Raw genomic sequence first — 20514 nt, forward strand, 5'->3', positions numbered from 1 at the left:
CATCAGGGTCTTTTCCAATGAGTCAAGATGGCATAATATCTGTCTTTAAATACTTTAAGAGTATTTCCATGGGGAAGTGAGTGTGTGTTATTCCAGAAAGCAGTGCAAAGCATTTGGCTAATGACAGAGAGGTGGAGGTGGGTCCCCACAAGTAAGGCTTTCCCACAGTTCCAGTGTCCAGTAAAGGCAGTTTGAGGGAAATGGCACTTGCTCTGCTGAAGTATCAGGACTGTGGCTGGTGAATGTCAGGAACATCTTAAACAAGATTTTGCCATCTCTCCAAGGCTAGAATTCTATTTGATATTATATTACTCAAAAAGCGCTTCAGTGAGACTCCAGATAATTATGCTGAGTGAAAAAAAGCTAACTCCAAAAGGTTACATGCTGTGGCCCCTACCTTCCATATAACCTTGTTGAAATCACCAAAGTTATAGAAATGAAGAACAGGTTAATGGTTGCCAGAGATTTAGGCTGGGGTGGGAATAGGAGGCAAGTGATATTTGGACTCCTGTTGGTGATGGACACGTTCTGTCTCTTGACTGTACCAAACCCTCAACTGCCTGATTTGCGATGCTGTAGTACAGTATTGCAGGATGTTATCTTTGGAGAAAGCGGGGTAAAGATTACACAGAATCTCTAGGTATTATTTCTAACAGTGATATGTGAACATACAATTATCTCAAAACCATTAACCAAAAAAATTAAAAATGAAAAAGCACTTCAGATCTCACCCACCTGTGGGTCATCTGAGCGGATCACACTGGCAGTGACATGCCAATGACCATGACCAAAGGGTTCACGAAACCTCCTCTACTTTACAACCAGCCAGCACTTCCTGGCACCGTGGATACACCTGGTTAGCTCTCCTGAGGGACACTGCCTTCATCTTACCCAGTATGTCAAAGCTTTCCAGCTACTGAAGCCCAACTGCCAAATTTTCTCTTCCTGCTGGGGGAATGCCCTGTGGCTCAATTGTTAAGAATTCACCTGCAATGCGGAGACTCAGGTTCGATCCCTGGGTCAGGAAGATCCCCTGGAAGAGAAAATGGCAATCCACTCTAGTATTCCTACCAGGAAAATCCCATAGACAGACAAGCCTGGCAGGCTACAGTCCATGGGGTCACAGTCAGACATGACTGAGCGACTAAGCACCACCACCACCACGCCTACTTCTGCTGGAGGCAATGCCATAGTCATAGCTGCCCAGGTTCAAAACTATGACCCTCGCTTTGATTCTTCATGCTGTTTTTCTGCATGCAGAAACCCAGTCCTAGGAAGCTATTCTACAAAATGTCTCCAGAGTTTCATCAGTTTCTGCTGCAATTCTTAGCCAGGTCTCACTACCTCAGGGCTTTGATAGCATGCTAGGTCCCTAGCTCCCTATCCCTGTCAATTTCTTCTCCCTCCACCTCCATCTTACATCCCCAGTGTTACTTCTCACCATCTTACTGTCCTAAAAAGAAACTTTGAGCAGTGTCCCCAGTGTGTGTGTGTGTGTGTGTGTGTGTGTGTGTGTGTGTATTTGTTGTGGGAGTGGGGAGCATGGCTCTCTAAGGTGTATAAGAACGTGTGTGTGTGTGTGTGTGTGAGAGAGAGAGAGAGAGAGAGAGAGAGAGAGAGAGAGACAAGGGCCTTGTGGCCAGAGCTCCCCTTGACTCAGGTTTAGCAGCTGTGCCACGTGGCAGTCAGGATGCAGGGCCATCCCCACACAGCACAAAGTAAGTCTGGAGATCTATGACCAGAAATTTGGGACACAGCTGGAAGAATGAGCTGCAATGGGGCTGACAGAAAAATGCAGCGACAGCAACATAGAAAGGGCAGGTTTCATGACAATATCAGGAGGTCATGAAACCTACAAGGAGGTTATGGGCTACTGGGGCCTCCCCCATGGCCAGAAGGCGATCCATACAGATAAAGAAAAACAGATTCTCTGTTTGATAATAACTAAAGGTTATACTGTACAAGCTGAATCACCTTACCCCAGTTAATGAGACTTCCAGATATATGAAGAGGGAAAAAAAATCCATATTTATGAAAAGTCATGAGGTTAGCATCTGCTTCTGACTGGGAAGTTTAAAGATGGATTTTTGTAAACAGAATGAAACATATTATTGAAAACACTTTTTCTTTCTTTTAAAACGTAACTATTTGGCTGCAAATGGATCGTTTCCTCCTCTGGTTATGAGACTCAAATACCTGCAAATATTGCATAACGGCCCACTGGCAGACACATCTTGTTGCCTTTCATGGAAGGAAAATGAAGAATTATGAGAACAGGATGGCAAGGTTTCTCTAACCCAGGATTCCAACATCAACTCTGTGCCTGTTTAAGGCACAAACAACAGGACCTCAGGGTTCCTGTTCTTCAGGTTCTGAGAAATCTTAGTCAAAAGAAAAACCTAGGACCCCTGGCTTTCCTTATTTCTTAATTTAATTTGAATCAGGAAAACCTCTGTGGCCATACCACCCAAGCTGTATGTTAAAGGAGAGGCTGAGGCTTCCCTCTCAAAACTTAAGGATTTGATGTTGGTTCACCTGTTCTTGGTAGAGAGCTCATTCTCCAGGCATGAGGTGAGGGGGAGTGTTGAGGCTACCATACTGGTTTTGTAAAGAAGTGATCTCATTAGACCTGCACTTGGGGGCTGCTGCCCCTGTTGACTTTCAGCCAGTCGTCTGAAACTGAGCACTCCTTGCAGGGTCAGCTGAGACCTTCCTCTGACATCACAGAGTGGACACAGGCTCCGAGCAGCACCCACCGTCCCCTTTCCAACAACACCAACAGCCCCAAGGCTTAGGCTGAGCCTTGGCTCTATTTTCTTCTCCACATAGTGCCTGGTCTGGTATTGAACACAGGAGCTGGAGACCATTGTAGGGAAAATGAAAGATGGAAGAAGGATCCAGCAGTGATCTATCAGTGCCGATGCTCCGAGTGCCTGGGTGTGGGAGGCAAATGCCCTGCCTGAGAGAGATGCCCAGGGTCCCAAACACCATGTATGCTGCACAGGGAAAGGAGAGGGGAAACATCTCATTCCTGAGGGCTTTGAATTTCATGATTTCCCCATGTTATTTAGAAATCAATAAAGATGTCCCATATATTCCTTTTCCAGTGTTTATTTTCCTTGCAGAACGATGCCTAAGAAAAGTCGACAGGATGCTGCTGCAACACTGAAGGCTGTGAGCCTTCCTCCCGTCTACTGAGCAGACAGAGCCACTTCCATTAGGAGCCATTTCCTTTCTTTCCTCTCTTTTTCTTCCTGGTCCTGGTCTCTCCTCTCATCCTTTTCTCCTTTTCTCTTCTTCTTCATGCCTTTCTTGTCCTTTTTTCCCCTCCCACTCCCCCCACCAGGATCTTACCCTTCCTCTACTCCTTCCTGGTGATGAGCTAAAAGGTGGCCAATTTTCCTGTAACAAGCGTTGCTGCTAGGTTTTATTCCTGTTTCTAAATAGGGTTGGTTGTTGGCATTTTATTATGACCATAATAAAGTGAGCTTTCATTGCAAAATCTCCCATCTCCCTAGCTTTTGGGGTCCTCGAGACCACGCAGAGAGCCCAGGGGAAGGAGCAGCTTCCAAATGAGCATGAAGGTTAAGGAGACTCAGCAGAATGGAGGAAAAATCAGAAAACACTGAAGCAGGATATGAGATACATATCTTCCCTCACCCTGCGAAGTCAACCCAGTAGGCCCTCCATGCCATTCAGCTTGTAAGGTCACCTAAAGCACTTTGTAAATAAAGGCACATCCATTTTCCAAAGAAAATGGAGCCAAGTGTTTAAAGAGAAGAAGAGGGGGAGGAAAAAAAAAGAGAAGGAGAAGAAAAGATTTTCAGTCTTCTAAGAAAAACCATAACTGCTTCTATTATAAAGTGGGAGAGGAGATTCTATTAAAAATAATACTGGAAAAGGAAAAGTGAGCAGAAGATTTGAGGGTCAACCAAGGGCCTGGGACCCAGTGGGTATCACACACCAAGGACTGTGACTCTGCCGAGAGCCCAGGGCTGATGCCCACCAGCCTCGGCAGGCTTGCCACAGTGAGGGTGGCAGGGAACATAGGGATGGAGAAGCCTGGGATGACCACAGGTTCTGCAGGGACCCCCAGGAAGCTGTCTAAGTCGGGTTGAAATTTCCCACCCACGCCCCGGACGTCTTCCCCGCATGACCTTGCTGCCTACTCTCATCACCATGATGTCCACCATGATGCCTCACGCCACAGGCTGACCACAGTCCAGCCTGGATTCACTGGCTTCTGCTCAAGATGGGATCCCTTCTGACTTCCTCCAAGTCTGCCTCCAGCCAGGTCCTTCATGGCCCCACCTGAGAATCTAGAGAGGGCGACGCTAGAGGCTCCCTCAGCTTCCAGCACCCCTCGAGTGTCATGGCGGATGTTCCTCCTTGGGGCCGTGGCCCCAGGAAGCGGGGACTCACAGCCAAGGCACTGCCAGACAGACACAGGCCAAGATCTGTGGGGGAAACTAGAGAGATCTTCACAACCAAGCACGAGTTCCTCAACTACAAAATGGGGACGTTATTTACCTTAGAGTAGCCTCGTGTGTATTAAACGCAATAATGCCTGAAAAGCACTTACTATGGCGCCTGGGTAAATTGTGAGTAAAAGTTAGTGAGTTGTGAGTAAAAGTGAGTAAAAGTGACATTGGTCACTTTTATAATTGATGGCAGAATTGAAAGGCAGTCTCAGATTCTTTCATCTATACATACAGAAATATGCATATACATATATGCAACATACGTATACTTAAGTAACTAACCGTATTAAACATGAAATACAGCAGGTAAGATGAATGTCAACCCACTCCAGTCTTCATGCCTGGAAAATTCCATGAACAGAGGAGCCTGGCGGGCTATAGTCTATGAGGTCAAAAAGAGTCAGACACGACTGAGCACGCACACATTGGCTTTACCACTGGCAAGATTAATGCTCTATCCATTGCCTAATGTTTTGATTAAATGCTAAAAACCAAAGGTACCAAAAGTATTTGATTAAAAATTAAGAGAAGGGGCTTCCCTGCTATTTCAGTGGTTAAGACCCTTCCACTGCCAGGTTCTATCCCTGGTTGGGGAACTAAGACCCCATATGCTGCATGGGCAGCCAAAAACTTAAAAAAAAAAAAAGCTTAAAAGAAAATAACTAAAATGCATTAAAAATTAATAAGTTCTTTGCAATTTGGGTATTTTTTTTTTAATCTATAAAATCATAGTCCTTGTTTGTGTTCTGACAGGGCTGGCACGGAGCTAAATAAAGGACTTCTTTTTGAAAAACCATCCCAGAGAGCACAACAAAAAGAGAGGTGTATGACATACAAACCAAATAAAATGTTCAACCATAGTCTCTTACCTTTGACCCAATGAGAGTGTACAGCCACTGAATGGTTTCATTGTGGTTTATTACTCCATTCATCCCATCCACGTACAACATAATCTGGCCCAAAGCTAAAGAGGAGAAGAGAGAAAGAAGCAAGTAAATAACATCTCCAATGATCATAATGTCAAGTGAGATTCTCACACTTTAAGTACACTGTATGTTAATGATCAAATCTGAAGATTTGATCTTCTGATTTGATTCCTGAGCTCTGAAATTAGCAAAATCTCACTGCAGAAAGTGTGGACCACTACAGAAGAAACAAAGGCTATTCCTGGCATCTGGAAGATGCAATTAAGGCACCAAATCCAGTGACTGTTGCTTCTCTGTGCCTTGATGCATAAATGCATGTTTTCAGTTTCTATATCTGTGTGAAGTCCCAGACGGGACACAGATATGGATGAGACGGTGTCTGGGTCATGGCCTCTGGTTACGGAAAGAGGTTCTCAAAGCAACCTGTCTGGTGCCCCAGCCTATGGTCAGGCTTGTCCCAGATGCTATGGAACCATCCTAAGTTTATCTGAATCCTTAGATAGGAGATAAATATGTATTTAAGTATTATTTGTAATCCTTTCTAAGGATTTGGGGGTTTTAAAATGTCAGATATCATGAAAAAATTTGTCAACACCAAATAAATTCTTAGTTAAGGAAAATACAGTCACCACATATTGTCATTATCCATAAAAAATATTATTACACTTTTTAAACAAATACTAACTCCATTTTTTCAGTTCCCTTAGTTTCAAAATAATTTGATGTCTAGAAAATCAATAAACAAAGGTTATATACTCTAAATAGGCTTCATTGAATCACATCTGACCTCCTAAATCTTATTTCAGACATAATTAATTGGCATGGCATTGACACTTTTGGCAACACTTTTTTCCTGGTAATAGTAGAATATCTCATTTTAGAAAACTTAAAGTAAGAGGTGTGAAATGAAAATAATTCATAATCTCATAACTTAGAATTATTCTTAACATGTTGATATATTTTTCCTATATTCTTTCTTTTATGCTTTACACACACACAACTTTATATGCAGGTTGTAGGAAGCAGTTCAGATGAAATGGTGTTGACTAAAAACAGTAAATAAAACACGAAATGTGAGTATACACTAATTCTAAGCATACAAATATATGTGTTATGTCAGAAAATTTATTATTTTATCCAATAAATAGATAACAAAATCACATAATCATTCTGAGAAAAAGTATGTTCTTATATATGTAAAAACTCAAATTTTTAAACAATTAATTGAACATATTCTTGACACAGTAAACAGTATATTTTTGGAAATACCAGATTAATATTCTATTTGGTGGCAAAACATTAGAGATACTCCTGTTAAAATCAGAAGTGATTTTAAAATGATGCCACTAATCCTATGATTATTTAATACCATGCTGGAGAGTTTCAGGAAAATATAACAAGACATGAATAATAATGAAAGGTAGGATGGTTAGAAATTAATACATAAACTGTCATTATTTGCAAGAAATATTACAGGCCAAAAAAAATTCATCTACAAAATTTATAATGAAGAGATCACAGTTAAAACCACATTCTCATCCTGATGAGAAAAAGTACATAATACACAAAATCAAACTTTGATATAAAAACATAATGCTATATAAATGGACATATGACAGCAAATATGATAAAGGTTTAAATGATTTATAAGTTGATAAGAAAATACTAAACACCAATATAAAAAAGCCAAAATCAAACCAGTCAATCCTAAAAATTCATTGGAAGGACTGATGCTGAAGTTGATGTTACAATACTTTGGCCACCTGATGTGAAGAGCCAACTCACTGGAAAAGACCCTGGTGCTAGGAAAAATTGAGGGCAAAAGGTTAAGGATGTGACAGAGGATGAGAGGGTTGAATGGCATCACCGACTCAATGGACATGAGTTTGAGAAAACTCTGGGACATGGTGAAGGACAGGGAAGCAGGGCGTGCTGCAGTCCACGGGGTCACAAAGAGTTGGACACGACTTAGTGACTGAACAACGACAAAAGGGAAGACAAACTAGTTTACAATAGTAAAGTTGTTCATTCTTACTGTAATAAAAATGCAAAATAAAACAAGAGTGAGGTAGCATTTTTACTTAAATTATCAAAGACATTTTTAAAAGAAATGATTAGTCATCAACTGCTGCAGAGGTTAAATAACTTCACACATTCCTGGCATCAGGGCAAACTGGTACAAGTCCTGCAATATATCTATTTAGTGCTGTAATTGTTTTAAAAATAGTTTCAATAGTTACCATTTAGTGTCTACCATGTCCCAAGATCTGAGGGGGGCGGGGATTTATATATGTTATTAATACGAGAGCCAGGCTGTATAGGAGGTATTATTACCCCCATCTGACAGAGGAAAAACTGAGGCTCTGAAAAGGGCTCCCAAGCTCCATCACTACCAAGCGGCTGAGTCCACCTCCAGCCAGGACAGGTGGCTCCCCTATGTCTCTACTCAGAGCCTGAAAGTACTCTCAAAGCTCCTGCTCAGCCAATGTGATTTAAGCAATCTATCCTAAAAGCATATCCCTAAGTTAAGGGAGGAAAAAGGATGAAGCAAAGATATGCACCCAAGTGTCATCTATAACATCAAAGCATCAACTAAAATCCACACATCCACATATATAAAATCCACTAGAACGCTGCATACAGAGTAATTTACCAAAGCTATGTCCTAACTGGTGAGCTGTTTCTGATAAAATAGTTAAAAAGTAGAAAATGAGAAACATTATATAATTCAATAAAATACTAAGATCCTCAAGCATTGAAGGAAAGGAAACCCCATGATATATTAAGCATTATGACAGGATATATGTTCTTTGGATGTATTTTCTTCTACTTTTTTGTTTTCCTTGTTTTTCATTAGAAGTACCTATTACTTCTCTAATGGGAAAGCAAACAGATAGACAAGAAGAAACTAAATAACTGTATAATGCAAAGTGTTAAGTGCTTTTCCTGGTTTTTAGAATTTTTTTACTAGCTTACCCCCTCAGCATACCCCTCCCTCCTTCAGTAAGATAAAGCTCCCACTTCATGGAAGAGTTCTGAGAATTCAGCACTTCCTGCCCCATTTTTTCCCTTTTCTTTTTCTTTCCTCCTCTCCCTTCCAAAACAAACTGGCAAACCTCCGGGGAAGAGGAGTTTGCATCACTGTCCTTTTCCCATTCGAGTTCCACCGTTGAAGCAAATTCAGATGCTAGGCTTCCCTGGTGGCTCAGATGGTAAAGAATCTGCCTCAGGAAGATCCCCTGGAAAAAGGATAGGCTACCCACTCCTGTATTCTTGTCTGGAGAATTCCATGGACAGAAGATGCTGTTGGGGTACAGTCCATAGGGTTTCAGAATCGGACACGACTGAGCAACTAACACAGACTTTAGCATCTTCTAAATCAATGGCACAGGGGGAGACAATGAGGACTGTTTATAGTCTCTGGAAGGTGCATCCCTTGGGGGACCCTTCCCCCTTACCAAGGCTGAAAAGCCAGGAACTAAAGTCTCCCCACTAACTTCTCAGGGCCTCTGGTATTGCAGAAAGCCCAGCAAGCCAGGGCATCACTACGGAAAGGGAGTCAAAGTGAAAATTTCTGTAAGTTTTCTCTCCATGATCTGTTTTCCTTCAAGGTTCTATTAACTGCCCACTTTGGAGGAAGAAAGTCACCAGAAAGTCCACATCTAATGGAATTCGAGTTTCTGATCACGCTGGTTTGTCAGAATATTATCAGACACAAAAGCTTTCAAGCTAGATCTCCCTGCACCAGAGCCCACACTAAAATCAATGAGCTCCTTCCTGCAAAACCCAATGCAGACACAAGATGGCACTAAATAGATTTAGGTGGGTTAAAAATCACACTAAGCTTCCAAAAGCAAAAAACCACAGGCCTGGATGAGGGCCTGTGAATAAAACTCACACAAGAGGGAAAAGAAAAAGAAAGGAAAAGTAGATGGTCTGGGTCACAAAAATTACCGATTTCCATTTTGAAGAAGGATGAGGAGTATCAGAATGTCAGAACAGAGTGGTGGTCGTGCCTAATGATAGCACAGGTCTGAAGAGAGAGAACAGGCCATTTGTTGTTACGCTGCTCTTGGGAATTTCTCGAGGAATTTTTATTACCCTTCTGTGCTTCTGTTCCCTCATCTCAAAAGTAAGACAGTAAGACTATAGTACCTATTCTGCAGAGGTGTTGTAGGGACTGAGTTAGATCAGAGTCTGTCAGAGTGCTCAATCAATAAGGGTCAGTCATATCAAGGATGTCCCTGAGGTCACACATCAATTATCTACTGGACAGACACACACGATGAAAGACTCTTAAGACACAAAGTGCAGAGAGCCTTCTGCCCAAACAAAGTCACAATTCGTTTATTTTCTAAAAAAAAAAAAAAAAAAAAAAAAAATTTAATATTTAAATATATGATCATTTTGAGATAATTTTTGTAGGAATTGTGTGGTTTAGATGGATGTTCTTTTTTCACACAGATATGCAATGGATCTAATACTACATTTTGACTATTCGATAGGATGCTGCTGCTGCTGCTCAGTTCTCAATTGTGTCTGGCTCTTTGTGACCCCATGGACTGTAGCCCGCCAGGCTCCTCTGTCCATGGGATTCTCCAGGCAAGAATCACGGAGTGGGTTGCCATTCCCTTCTCCAAGGGATCTTCCTGACCCAAGGATCAAACTCGAGTGTCCCGCATCTCCTGTACTGACAGGCAGATTCTTTACCGCTGAGTCACCTGGTAAGCCCAATGCATTATCCATGCTGCGAGTTGTCTTCCCTGCTTTATGACCCATTTTGAACTCAAACAAGAAAATCGCTTGAATTTGCTTTTTGCCTAACATCATTTCCATAGTCTAAAATAAATATAAAACAAACAGCAAGTAATAAGTCATTAGGAAAAAACCATAAAGCGAGAAGTGTGCATTAAAATGATGTATAACATAACCACATTTATTCAGAATATATTCCAATATCAAACAGCAAACTTCAGTAATGCAAACCCTGCAATTACTTTTGCACCAACCTAATATTATGGGAAATGCATTAAATCTACCGATAAATTTTGGAAGAATGACATCTTTACTACATTCAATCTTGCATCCCATGATCCTATTATGTCATCATTTAGATCTTCTCTGTTTTCATTGCTTTTTTGTAGTTTTTAACTAAAGATTCTGTATATGGATTTTTGCTAAATTTGTATTTCACATTTCTGGGAGCTATTGGATATATTTTTTAAATTTCTGCATTCCTAACTATTTATTATTAGTTCAGTTCAGCCGCTCAGTCACGTCCAACTCTCTACAATCTCATGGACTGCAGCACGCCAGGCTTCCCTGTCCATCACCAACTCCTGGAGCTTACTCAAACTCATGTCCATTGAGTAGGTGATGCCATCCAACCATCTCATCCTCTGTCGTCCCCTTCTTCTCCTGCCTTCAATCTTGCCCAGCATCAAGGTCTTTTCCAATGGGTCAGTTCTTCACATCAGGTGGCCAAAGTATTGGAAATTCAGCATTAGAATAAAAATAACTTTGTTTTGACTTTGTATTCTGCAACTTTGTTAAACTTGTTAATTCTAGGGATTTGAAGGATTATGTTTCTGCAGACTATCTGAGGTTTTCTACATAGATAATAATGATGTCTGTGACCTAGAGCAATTTTATTTCTTCCTTCCCAATCTATATCCCCTTCAGCCCACTTCCCTTTATTCCTCCTTGCCCTATTGCACTGGTTAAGTATGAATATTCAATAGTGGTGGTTGGAGTGGACAACTGCTTTTTCTCAATATTGAAGAGAAAGAATGTAGTCTTTCACCATTAATTATGATGTTAACTATAGGTTTTTGTACAGTGCCCTTTATCAAGGCAAAGAAGATCCTCCCAGTGTCTAGTTTGTTGAGAGTTTTTGTTTTAAATCATAAATCAATGCTGAATTTTGTTAAATGTTTTCTCTGTATCAGCTGATATTATCAAATGGTTTTTCTTCAGACTGATAATGCAGTGGGTTACAGAGTGAATTTCAAATATTGAACTAGCCTTGCATTCCCTCTTGCCATGGCGCAGTATTCTTTTTATATACTGCTGAATTTGATTCATTGATATTTTGCTGAGGATTTTGGCATCTCTGTTCATGAAACAGGGGTCTGTAGTATCCTGTCTCCGCCCAGTTTTGCATCATGGTAATGTCAGTCTTATAAAATGAGTTGGGAAGCATTTCCTCTTCTTCTGTTTTCTGGAAGAGGTTACATAAAATTGGTTTTATTTTGTCTTCAAATGTTTGGCAGAATTAACAGGAAACCATTTGAGCCTGGAGAATCCATTTTCAGAAGACTGCTAACCGCAAATCAGATTTCTTTAATAGTCACAGTCAATAACTGTTGCAGTAATAAGGCTAGTCAGGTTATCTATTTCATCTTGGGTGAATTTTGGTAGTCTGTGATTTTTAAGGAATTGGCTCATTTCATCTAAGTATCAATTTTATTTACTAACAGCTGTTCATAGTATCCTCTTATTAGTTATTTAATGTCTATGGAGTCTGTCGTGATATCCCCTCTATTGTTATGGGTATTGGCAATGAGTGTCTTCTTTGTCATTATTGCTTATTTGTTCTTATTGCTTTTCAAAGAATTAGCTTTCCCCAGCATGTGTGCATGCTAAAGTCACTTCAGTCGTGTCTGACTCTGCAACCCTGTGTACTATGGCCTGCCAGGTTCTTCTGTCCATGAGATCCTCCAGGCAAGAAGACTGGAGTAGGTTGCCATGCATTCCCCCAGGGGATCTTCCCAACCCAGGGATCAAACTTGCGTCTCTTACATCTCCTGCATCAGTAGGCAAGTCCTTTACAATAGTGCCATCTGGAAAGTCCAGCTTTTCAATAAGATCAGATCAGTCACTCAGTCGTGTCCAACTCTTTGCGACCCCATGAATCGCAGCACGCCAGGCCTCCCTCTCCATCACCAACTCCCGGAGTTCACTCAGACTCACGTCCATTGAGTCAGTGATGCCATCCAGCCATCTCATCCTCTGTCGTCCCCTTCTCCTCCTGCCCCCAATCCCTCCCAGCATCAGAGTCTTTTCCAATGAGTCAACTCTTCGCATGAGGTGGCCAAAGTACTGGAGTTTCAGCTTTAGCATCATTCCTTCCAAAGAAATCCCAGGGCTGATCTCCTTCAGAATGGACTGGTTGGATCTCTTTGCAGTCCAAGGGACTCTCAAGAGTCTTCTCCAACAATAATCCAACTCTATTTTCTGTTTTCAGTTTCATTAGTTTTTACCCTTATATTTATCATTTCTTTCCTTCTACTTACTTGGGTTTATTTTTCCTTTTACATTCTAGTTTCTTAAGGAAAATGTTTATATCATGGATTATTTTCTTTTTATCTAATAGAAATACGTAATGCTATAAATTTCCCTCCATGCACTGTTTCAACTGCATCCCACAAATTTTGATTTATATTTTTGTTTTCATTTAGTTCAAGTTATTTTCTTTCTATTTGAAAATTTCTCTTCAACATATGATTATTTAAAAGTTTGTTGGTTAATTTCCAAACATTTGGAGATATTCCTGTATCCTTCTATAACTGATTTAGTTTGATTTCATTATTGTCAGAAAATGTATCAGATGTTTTCAAGTCTTTTAAATTTGTTATTTTTATGATCCTGGACATGATCTATCTTGGTAAATGTTTTTATGCACTTCAAAAGTATATTTACTCTACTACAGTTGGGTAGAATGCTCTAAAAATGTCTATTAGAACTAGTTGGTTGGTGGTGTTATTTTAGTTCCACTAGAACTTAGCTGATTTCCAGTCTACCAGTTCTATTGATTACTAAAAGAGGAATACTGAAGTCTTCAACTACAACTGAGGATTTTCCAGATCTTATTTCATTTCTCTCCGTTTTTGCTTCATGTATTTTGAAGCTGTATAGATTTTCCATTTCCGGGTGAATCAATTCTTATATCATTATAATGTCTTTCTTTATCTATTGCTATTTTCTTTACTCTGGAATCTACTTTTTCTAATGTTAATTTAGCTTTTTTTCTTTATTAATGTCTGTATGATATTTATTCCTGTATCCTTTTGCTTCTAAACTAACTAAAGCATTATAATTAAGGTGGGTTTCTTATAGGCAGCATTTAGTTGGGTCTTATTTTTGTATCCATTCTGATCATCTTGGTCTCTTAATCACTGTGATTAGGCCAGTTACATTTAATATAATTAATGGTACATCTGAATTTAGCCCCATCATTTCCAATCTGCTAATGAATCCATTTAGTGAGATTTTTATATTAATTTATTTTTAATTTCTAAATTTTCCATTTAGAAAATGATTCTTCTTTATATTTTACATTCCTTTTCTGAGACTATCTTTCCGTTCACTTCAATAGTGTTCATTCTTCTTTTTTTTTGATATTAGCTTCTTTAAAGCAATTGACAAATTCACTACCAATGTCTTCTTGCCACTGGGGTCTAAAGATTTGTCTTTTCCTACACAAGCTGGAATTTTTCTAGTTTATTGTATGTCAACTAATTTTGGCTTATATGCTAGATACCCTGAAAATTATGACTGGATTTTGTTTAAATATTCCAGAAAAGGCTGACATTTTTGTTTAAGCAGGCAATTAACCTTGTTTTCTTTAAGCCACTTGTTTTGACCTGACTTTTTTGAGCTATGGTTCCAATGCCAGTTCAGTTTTCAAAGCCTGTGTTGTGCCATCTGGATTAGCCCTGCATGCCAACCACCCAGTGGCTCGTCTGGAAGCCACTGGGTAGGGGGCAGTGGTCCACCTTGTTGTTCGGTTCTCAAAGTCTTTGGTGTGCTGTTTAGGGTCAGATTCATGCATGTAGTTTGTGGTGAGCCCGGGGCTCATTAAAAACTTTGTAGGTCACTTTTCTCTCTTTCCATTATCTCCCTGATACTTTTAGGTTCCCTTGGGCTCCCTTTCTTAGTCTTTCAATCAGAGAGTGGGGCCACTGTTTACCTTGCTCTGCCACATACGTTTTGTGACTGTGCCCACATCTGGGGCCAAGCAGTGGGAAAACAGGGGAAAATACAAATGGAATTCACCCCAACACTCTTGTGACTACAACTCCTCTCAATAAAAGCAGAAGTTTATGCCTCAAAGTTGTAGGTGCCTGCAGGCTCCTGCTGTTCTCCCATTATTATCACAGCTGTTCTCACCATGGGATTATCTGTGGGCAGGAGTTCAAGATAACAGAGAAAAGACTAAGAAACATGGGGGACTTTTGCAGTTTTTAGTGTCTAGAGTCCCTTTTCATCCTACTTCAAGCCAGAAGTAGAAAGCTTCTTCTGGAACTCCCAATGAATACATCAAAGGCCACTTTGGGCTCGGGCTGATCTGAGTCCAGATCAGGAAATACTAGAAGAAAAATGTTAAAAAGCACTATCCCAGCACTATCTTGAAATTCTAATCTTCTTTCCCAATTTGTCCACTACTATTTACTCTTCAAGATCCTTGAATAGTTGCTTTATGTATTTTTCCCTGGTGGCTCAGCCTAATGAATCTGCCTGCCAACTCAGGATATGCAAGTTCGATCCCTGGGTCGGAAGATCCCCTGGAGAAGGAAATGGTAACCCACTCCAGTATTCTTGCCTGGGAAATCCCATGGACAGAGGAGAATGCAGCCTACAGTCCACGAGGTTCAAATGAGTCGGACACAACTTAGTCATTAAACAACAACAAAGTCACATTGAATACCAGAGAGAGGCTCCTCTGTGCTTCGCCATTTCAGGCAGAACTCTGCCCAGCTCTGCTTTTAGAAGAAAACTCCACAGCAACACAGGGACGGCCTTGAAGTCAAGTCCCATGTCAGGGTCCGCTCAGAACTTTGCCTCAATAATCTAACTACATGGTTTTCAATCCTTTTTCTCTTCTTCCTGTCTCCTCTTCTCCCTTCCTCCATTTTTATTTTCCTTCTTTCCTTATTATTTTCCTTTCTTTTTTAAAGCTGGAAGTCTTTCAGTCAAAGGATCTTCTAAAAGGAACCCTAACACAGGCCATAGATCACTCCTGGATGTTTTGCCAGAAGCACTGGTGGGTTTTAACTGCTTCCCCCTTAACACTGCCAGCCAGTCTACTGCAGTAGGTCCCAAAGGGGGGCTGTTAAAAGCACCCAGTCACCCAGGCTAGACAGTGGAGCTCACTGCACACTTGCATTTTCAAACCCCACTGGTGGGTTATGAAATCAACTTAGTGAGTCCAGATCAGCAATGGATTTTTTCAATAAACAAAACAGAATAGAAAACCGAGTGTACTTCATTTCAGGTTGAGGGCTGTTTCTATTTTTGTTCTATTTTATAAAAACATGAGTTTTCTCCTATAGATCTCAGCCACAAAAGTTTGGAATCTATTATTCCAAACTCCTTCCCTTCTGTTATCCTTCACCTCCAGTGATTCCTCTAATTCCCTCCATTTTCCTCTGAAACAGGCCTCAAATTCACCTTTCCTTCCCTCCATCACTGCCTCAGGTCCAGCTTCCACTGTTTCTCTTGGATTACAGCAACTGATGGCCCAGCTGGTCCACCTACCTTGATTGTACTCTTTCTAATCCATGAAAGATGCTGCCATTGAATCTTCTAAACCATGAACTAAATCAACTGAAGCTGGCAGACCATCTGGCTCCCTCCACCTGGGGATAAGGCCCAAGGTCCCTTCCATCCCCATCCTCTAACCCACCTTTCAACTTCCTGTCCACCCCATCTGGGCTCCTTTACCTCTGAACCTTCTGCTCCCGTGAAGGGCTTCAATCCTAAGGCTATCAAAGTTGAATTAGTTACATGTGTCTTGCTTTTAAGAAAAGTTCTTAAATATAAAATATTAATATTAATTCCAAAAACCAGAGCTAATTTTTTTTAAAGATAGAATTTTTTAATTGTTTAAAAAAAAAGAATTTCTTATACATCAGAGACAACAACCCCAAGAAAACAAGCCCCCATCAGTTATTTGCCTGCTTGTTCATGTCCTCTCCTTTGACCAAAGATGCCAGAAATGCCATGGAAGAAGCTGAAAGATAATTCCTTCCTGGCAGAGTCATCTGACTTTTTAAACAAAGAGCTCTTAAACACTGCTGCCCTGAGTAGTCTTTTAATGAGCCCTTCATCCATTCTTTCCTTCAATATTACAGTGAAATTATAGGTCACACGTACTCTGTAAATTGGCTTGGAGATTCCAGAGCTGCATGACCTTCTTAAGGGAATTATACAGTTTAGGCCAAAGGATTTTGTAACGTAACGTGGTTGAGTTTTAAAAAAAGCACTGAAATAACTGTAGGCATATCACACATTTGACAATAAACTAGCCCTTGTTTATGTCCTGGACAAAGCTTTTATTTGTAAATTAAGCATCCACTTGCATATTCAACGCTAGAGTTCCACCAGGAAACAAAAGATTTCTCTGAGTATTTCAATGTACCTTTTGCATCACCTCCCTACTACTTATTTTTTGCATCTTGGGGTAACTTTTAATTTTGATATAATTTCAAAATAACAAAAAAAATTGCAGAAACAGTGCAAGTGACTCTTATTTATCCATAGACATTTTACAAAGCTCCACTAATTGTTTATGTTGTGTACCATTTACTTTATCATTCTCTTTTCCTGAACTTTTAAAATTATATTTTTAAATAAAAATGTTTATATTTAAGGTATAATGATGTAATACACATACACAATGAAATGATCATGAAGTCAAACTAATTCACATAAAACCTCCTCACATGGTTACCATTTGTGTGCATGCTGAAAGAACACAACTCTACTCTCTCAGCAAATTTTCAGGATTCAACACAGTATTGTTAACCACAGTTATCATGCCTAGACTTTAGCTCCCTAGACCTCCTCAACTGCATTTTCCCATTCTTGATTTGATTTTCATTAGACAAAAGCAGTAGGAAGGAAAATCTATTCTACAGCCATTCCATTGGATCAGAGATTTTACCACTTGAAAATGTGATTGCAAATAATGCCTATTTATTTCAACTAAAAGGACAGAAAATAACAGACTGGACATATGAAAAATTAAAGAAAAATGACCTTACCTACAAAGGCAGCTTTCTGCTGAAAACCATTATGAGTGGTCACCAGAGTTGGTATTCTTGTTTGGGGATTTTTTTTTTGGAAGAGGGTGATCTGTGACTTGCCCATTGAGAGTGAAGATTGATGTTGCTGTGTGGTTGGGTATATTCACTACTCCCTGTCCCCTCAGAGGCCTTGGAAGCACAAGATCATGGACGACACTTTCTTAAACCAGAACACAGTGGTTCTGGCTCTCTGCCATGAGAGTTCTTAAGGTTATCTTCAGAAAGGAAAAAACCATGCCCATCACTAAAACCTTATCTCCTGGAAAGAGCTAATTCATCTTAAAAAGGGATTTCAACTTACTTTTATCAGACCATTAAAACTGACTCTTCCTAACTCTGAAATGGATTTGCCAATCCCCCATTTCCATTAAGCACCCAAACGTGCAGTAAATACTGAGGAGGTTGATACGGTTGACATTCTTGGAACCAAGTGGAGACCTTGGCGTCTGCCCTGTTACCACCCTCCTCCCCTGTCCTGTCTGCGCTAAATAACAAGCCCGGGCCCAGTTTTCCCCAAGGGCAACTGTCAAAGAAATAGTCTTTCAGCACTGATTACTGCATGAAAATTAAGGAGAATAAGCTGCCAATTCTAGACTGGAGACAAGAATTTAATCAGCACCAAGAGCTCCAACAAGGTGTCAAAGTTTTGAGTCCCCTGCTGACATTTAGCAGTATTTGCAATGCAAATTTTCAAAAGCGTTCCTGGAAAAACTGACTAACCTCTCTCTACCCTTGAATGCCCGTTTCCTAAAAAAAAAAGGTCCCTAAAATAAATTTTAAAATACATGAGGCCTAAGGGTCTCTCTTAACACTTGTAAGCCTCAACTGTAACTCTCCAAAGAGAGGCCATGCAGGGCCCTTAAAACAGGATTTTCTGTCTGTTCTTCCTGCTGGACCTTCCTACCAGGATATCATGTAGCAAAACTCTCTGCATCCTCATCTCTCATCTAATGCCACATACAGGATGTTGCACTGCCCCATTCCTTTACCTGCCCATCAGCATCAAAGTTTAAATTCCAGATCCCCCTGCTAAAGGTTTCAAAGTAAGCCTCCATGAAGAGAGTCTTATTACTGCTGGGCTTCCATGGCCTCAATTACACCTCTGCTCAGTCTCTCTCATTCCACATTCTTCCATTTTTTAGATAAGAACGAACCAAAGGAATGAAGACAGGTTTACTGTATTAGCAGGTCCTGAGCTTCTAAACAATGTTGGCAGACTCCTAATGTCTCCATGAAAAGAAAAACAGCCATTTTAATCATCTGTTCTATAATGATCTCCAGGACTTACATCCAATGAAATACCAGTGGAAGCCCATAGCCTTCCCAAGACACCCCTGAGCCAGAGATGAAATGAACCAGAAGTGGACTCCACAGGCTCAGCAGTGACTGGGCCGTCCTGCTCACCTCATGGACTCAATCTAACCCTGCTGTTCCCACAGGGACCTGGGGCAGCACCATGCGTCAGCAGCAAGGGCTCCCTTGATGGACCCCGGGAGAAGCAGCTCCTCCCCTGCCCTGGGGAGGGGACACGCAGGAGGCATACACACGGGACATCCCCCCGTGCATGGCTTTCCTTTGTGAGCCTCTGTGACAGAGGCAAGAGGCATGAAGATTGGAGAGAGCAATTAAGCCCAAGCCGGGTGGGACAGAGCTCATAAAACACCCGAATTCAGAGAAGGGCAGGGTTGGTGTGAGCCTGAGTAATTAGAGAAGGTTTCCTGGAGGAGGACAACAGAGCCAGACTGTAAAGGAGGGGATATACTGAGCTTCAAGGAGACAGAGGAACTCCCTGGCAGGAGAAGAGAAAAGGTACCTCCGTGCTTCTGCTCATTTCCTCTTTCAGGGCAGTGCAGCATCAAGAACAACTCACCAGGCTTGGACCCAGGGAGAAGCTGGCCTTCACGCTGCCTCCACCATTCCCCAGTTCTCAAAAACGTACAATCTACCCAGCCTCCTGGGCCTCAGTTTACACATTTGTAAATTGGAAGAACCATCCCATCTGGACTCTATGTTGTCAGGATGAAATAGGATTATGTATTAGCATACACATGATGATGGTCAGGCAGTTCTTGTTGATGACACTATGCTAGTTAATCTCTCTGGGCTTTAAGTCCATCATGTGGGAGATACAGGATTCATTCTGAAGCCCTCCAAAGCCCTCCAGCTCCAAAATCCTACCTTTCCGAAACATTCAAGTCCCTAAGGGGATGTAATACTAAGTGTCTGGCACTAGGAGGCACTCTTCTAATAGGTCTTTATATTAATACTTGGAGTTCTGGAATCCCAGATGACACTCCATTGAAACAGTTTACTTGGGAGCACTACCTAAAACAATCAAAGATTTTCCAGTATATTAATTCTGCATTTCTCTCTATTTACAATTTCAACATGTTTAGAATTTTAACTTCCAGAAAAACCTACCTTATCAAACTCCTTCCCTTACTAAAATTCTACCAACTGCTAGAGAATCTGCATTTGGACGGGATTTGCTGCAGGCCCCCCTACAGGGTGCTGGCTCCTTCCTGGGTGTTCCTCGGCTGCCCCTTGAAAAGGAGCTGAATCCTGTGATTATCTTGGCGACCAGCATCCAAGACACTGACCTACTCGGGGTTCTCAGGGAAAAATCATTGCCTCAGAAGTCTTAAGCCACAGCTCCCCATGCCCTCTGGGCTTCGCAGGTGGCACCAGTGATAAAGAACCCACTCGCCAATGCAGGAGACATAAGAAATGTGGGTTTGATCCCTGGATGGGGAAGACCCCCTGGAGGAGGGAATGGCAACCCACTCTAGTATTCTTGCCTGGAGAATCCCATGGACAGAGGAGCCTGGTAGGATACAGTTCATGGAGTCGCAAAGAGTCGGGCATGACTGAAGCGATTTAGCACGCACACACGCACTAACCTCTCCAGCCCCACATCTGATTTAATTGGCATCTGTTTTTGTCAAAATCATCCACAAGTGATTCTCCTGCATAGCCAGGAGATGTGAACCCCTGGTCACTGCTAAACCAAATCATGAC

At 41.1% G+C, this 20514-nt stretch overlaps 1 protein-coding gene across 7 annotated transcripts in view; it reads right to left on the minus strand.

Moving 5' to 3' along the window:
- Window positions 1–20514, minus strand: part of FHOD3 (formin homology 2 domain containing 3) — a 524125-nt gene that overhangs the window by 204343 nt on the left and 299268 nt on the right. For all 7 annotated transcript variants that reach the window (XM_055559620.1, XM_055559619.1, XM_055559618.1 and 4 more), the window contains exon 6: window positions 5351–5445. In XM_055559620.1, the coding sequence (XP_055415595.1) occupies window positions 5351–5445 (95 nt within the window). The remainder of the gene's footprint in view (window positions 1–5350; window positions 5446–20514) is intronic.

The sequence above is a fragment of the Bubalus kerabau genome, chromosome 21 (genome assembly GCF_029407905.1).
Source record: "Bubalus kerabau isolate K-KA32 ecotype Philippines breed swamp buffalo chromosome 21, PCC_UOA_SB_1v2, whole genome shotgun sequence".
NCBI classification, from domain to species: domain Eukaryota; kingdom Metazoa; phylum Chordata; class Mammalia; order Artiodactyla; family Bovidae; genus Bubalus; species Bubalus kerabau.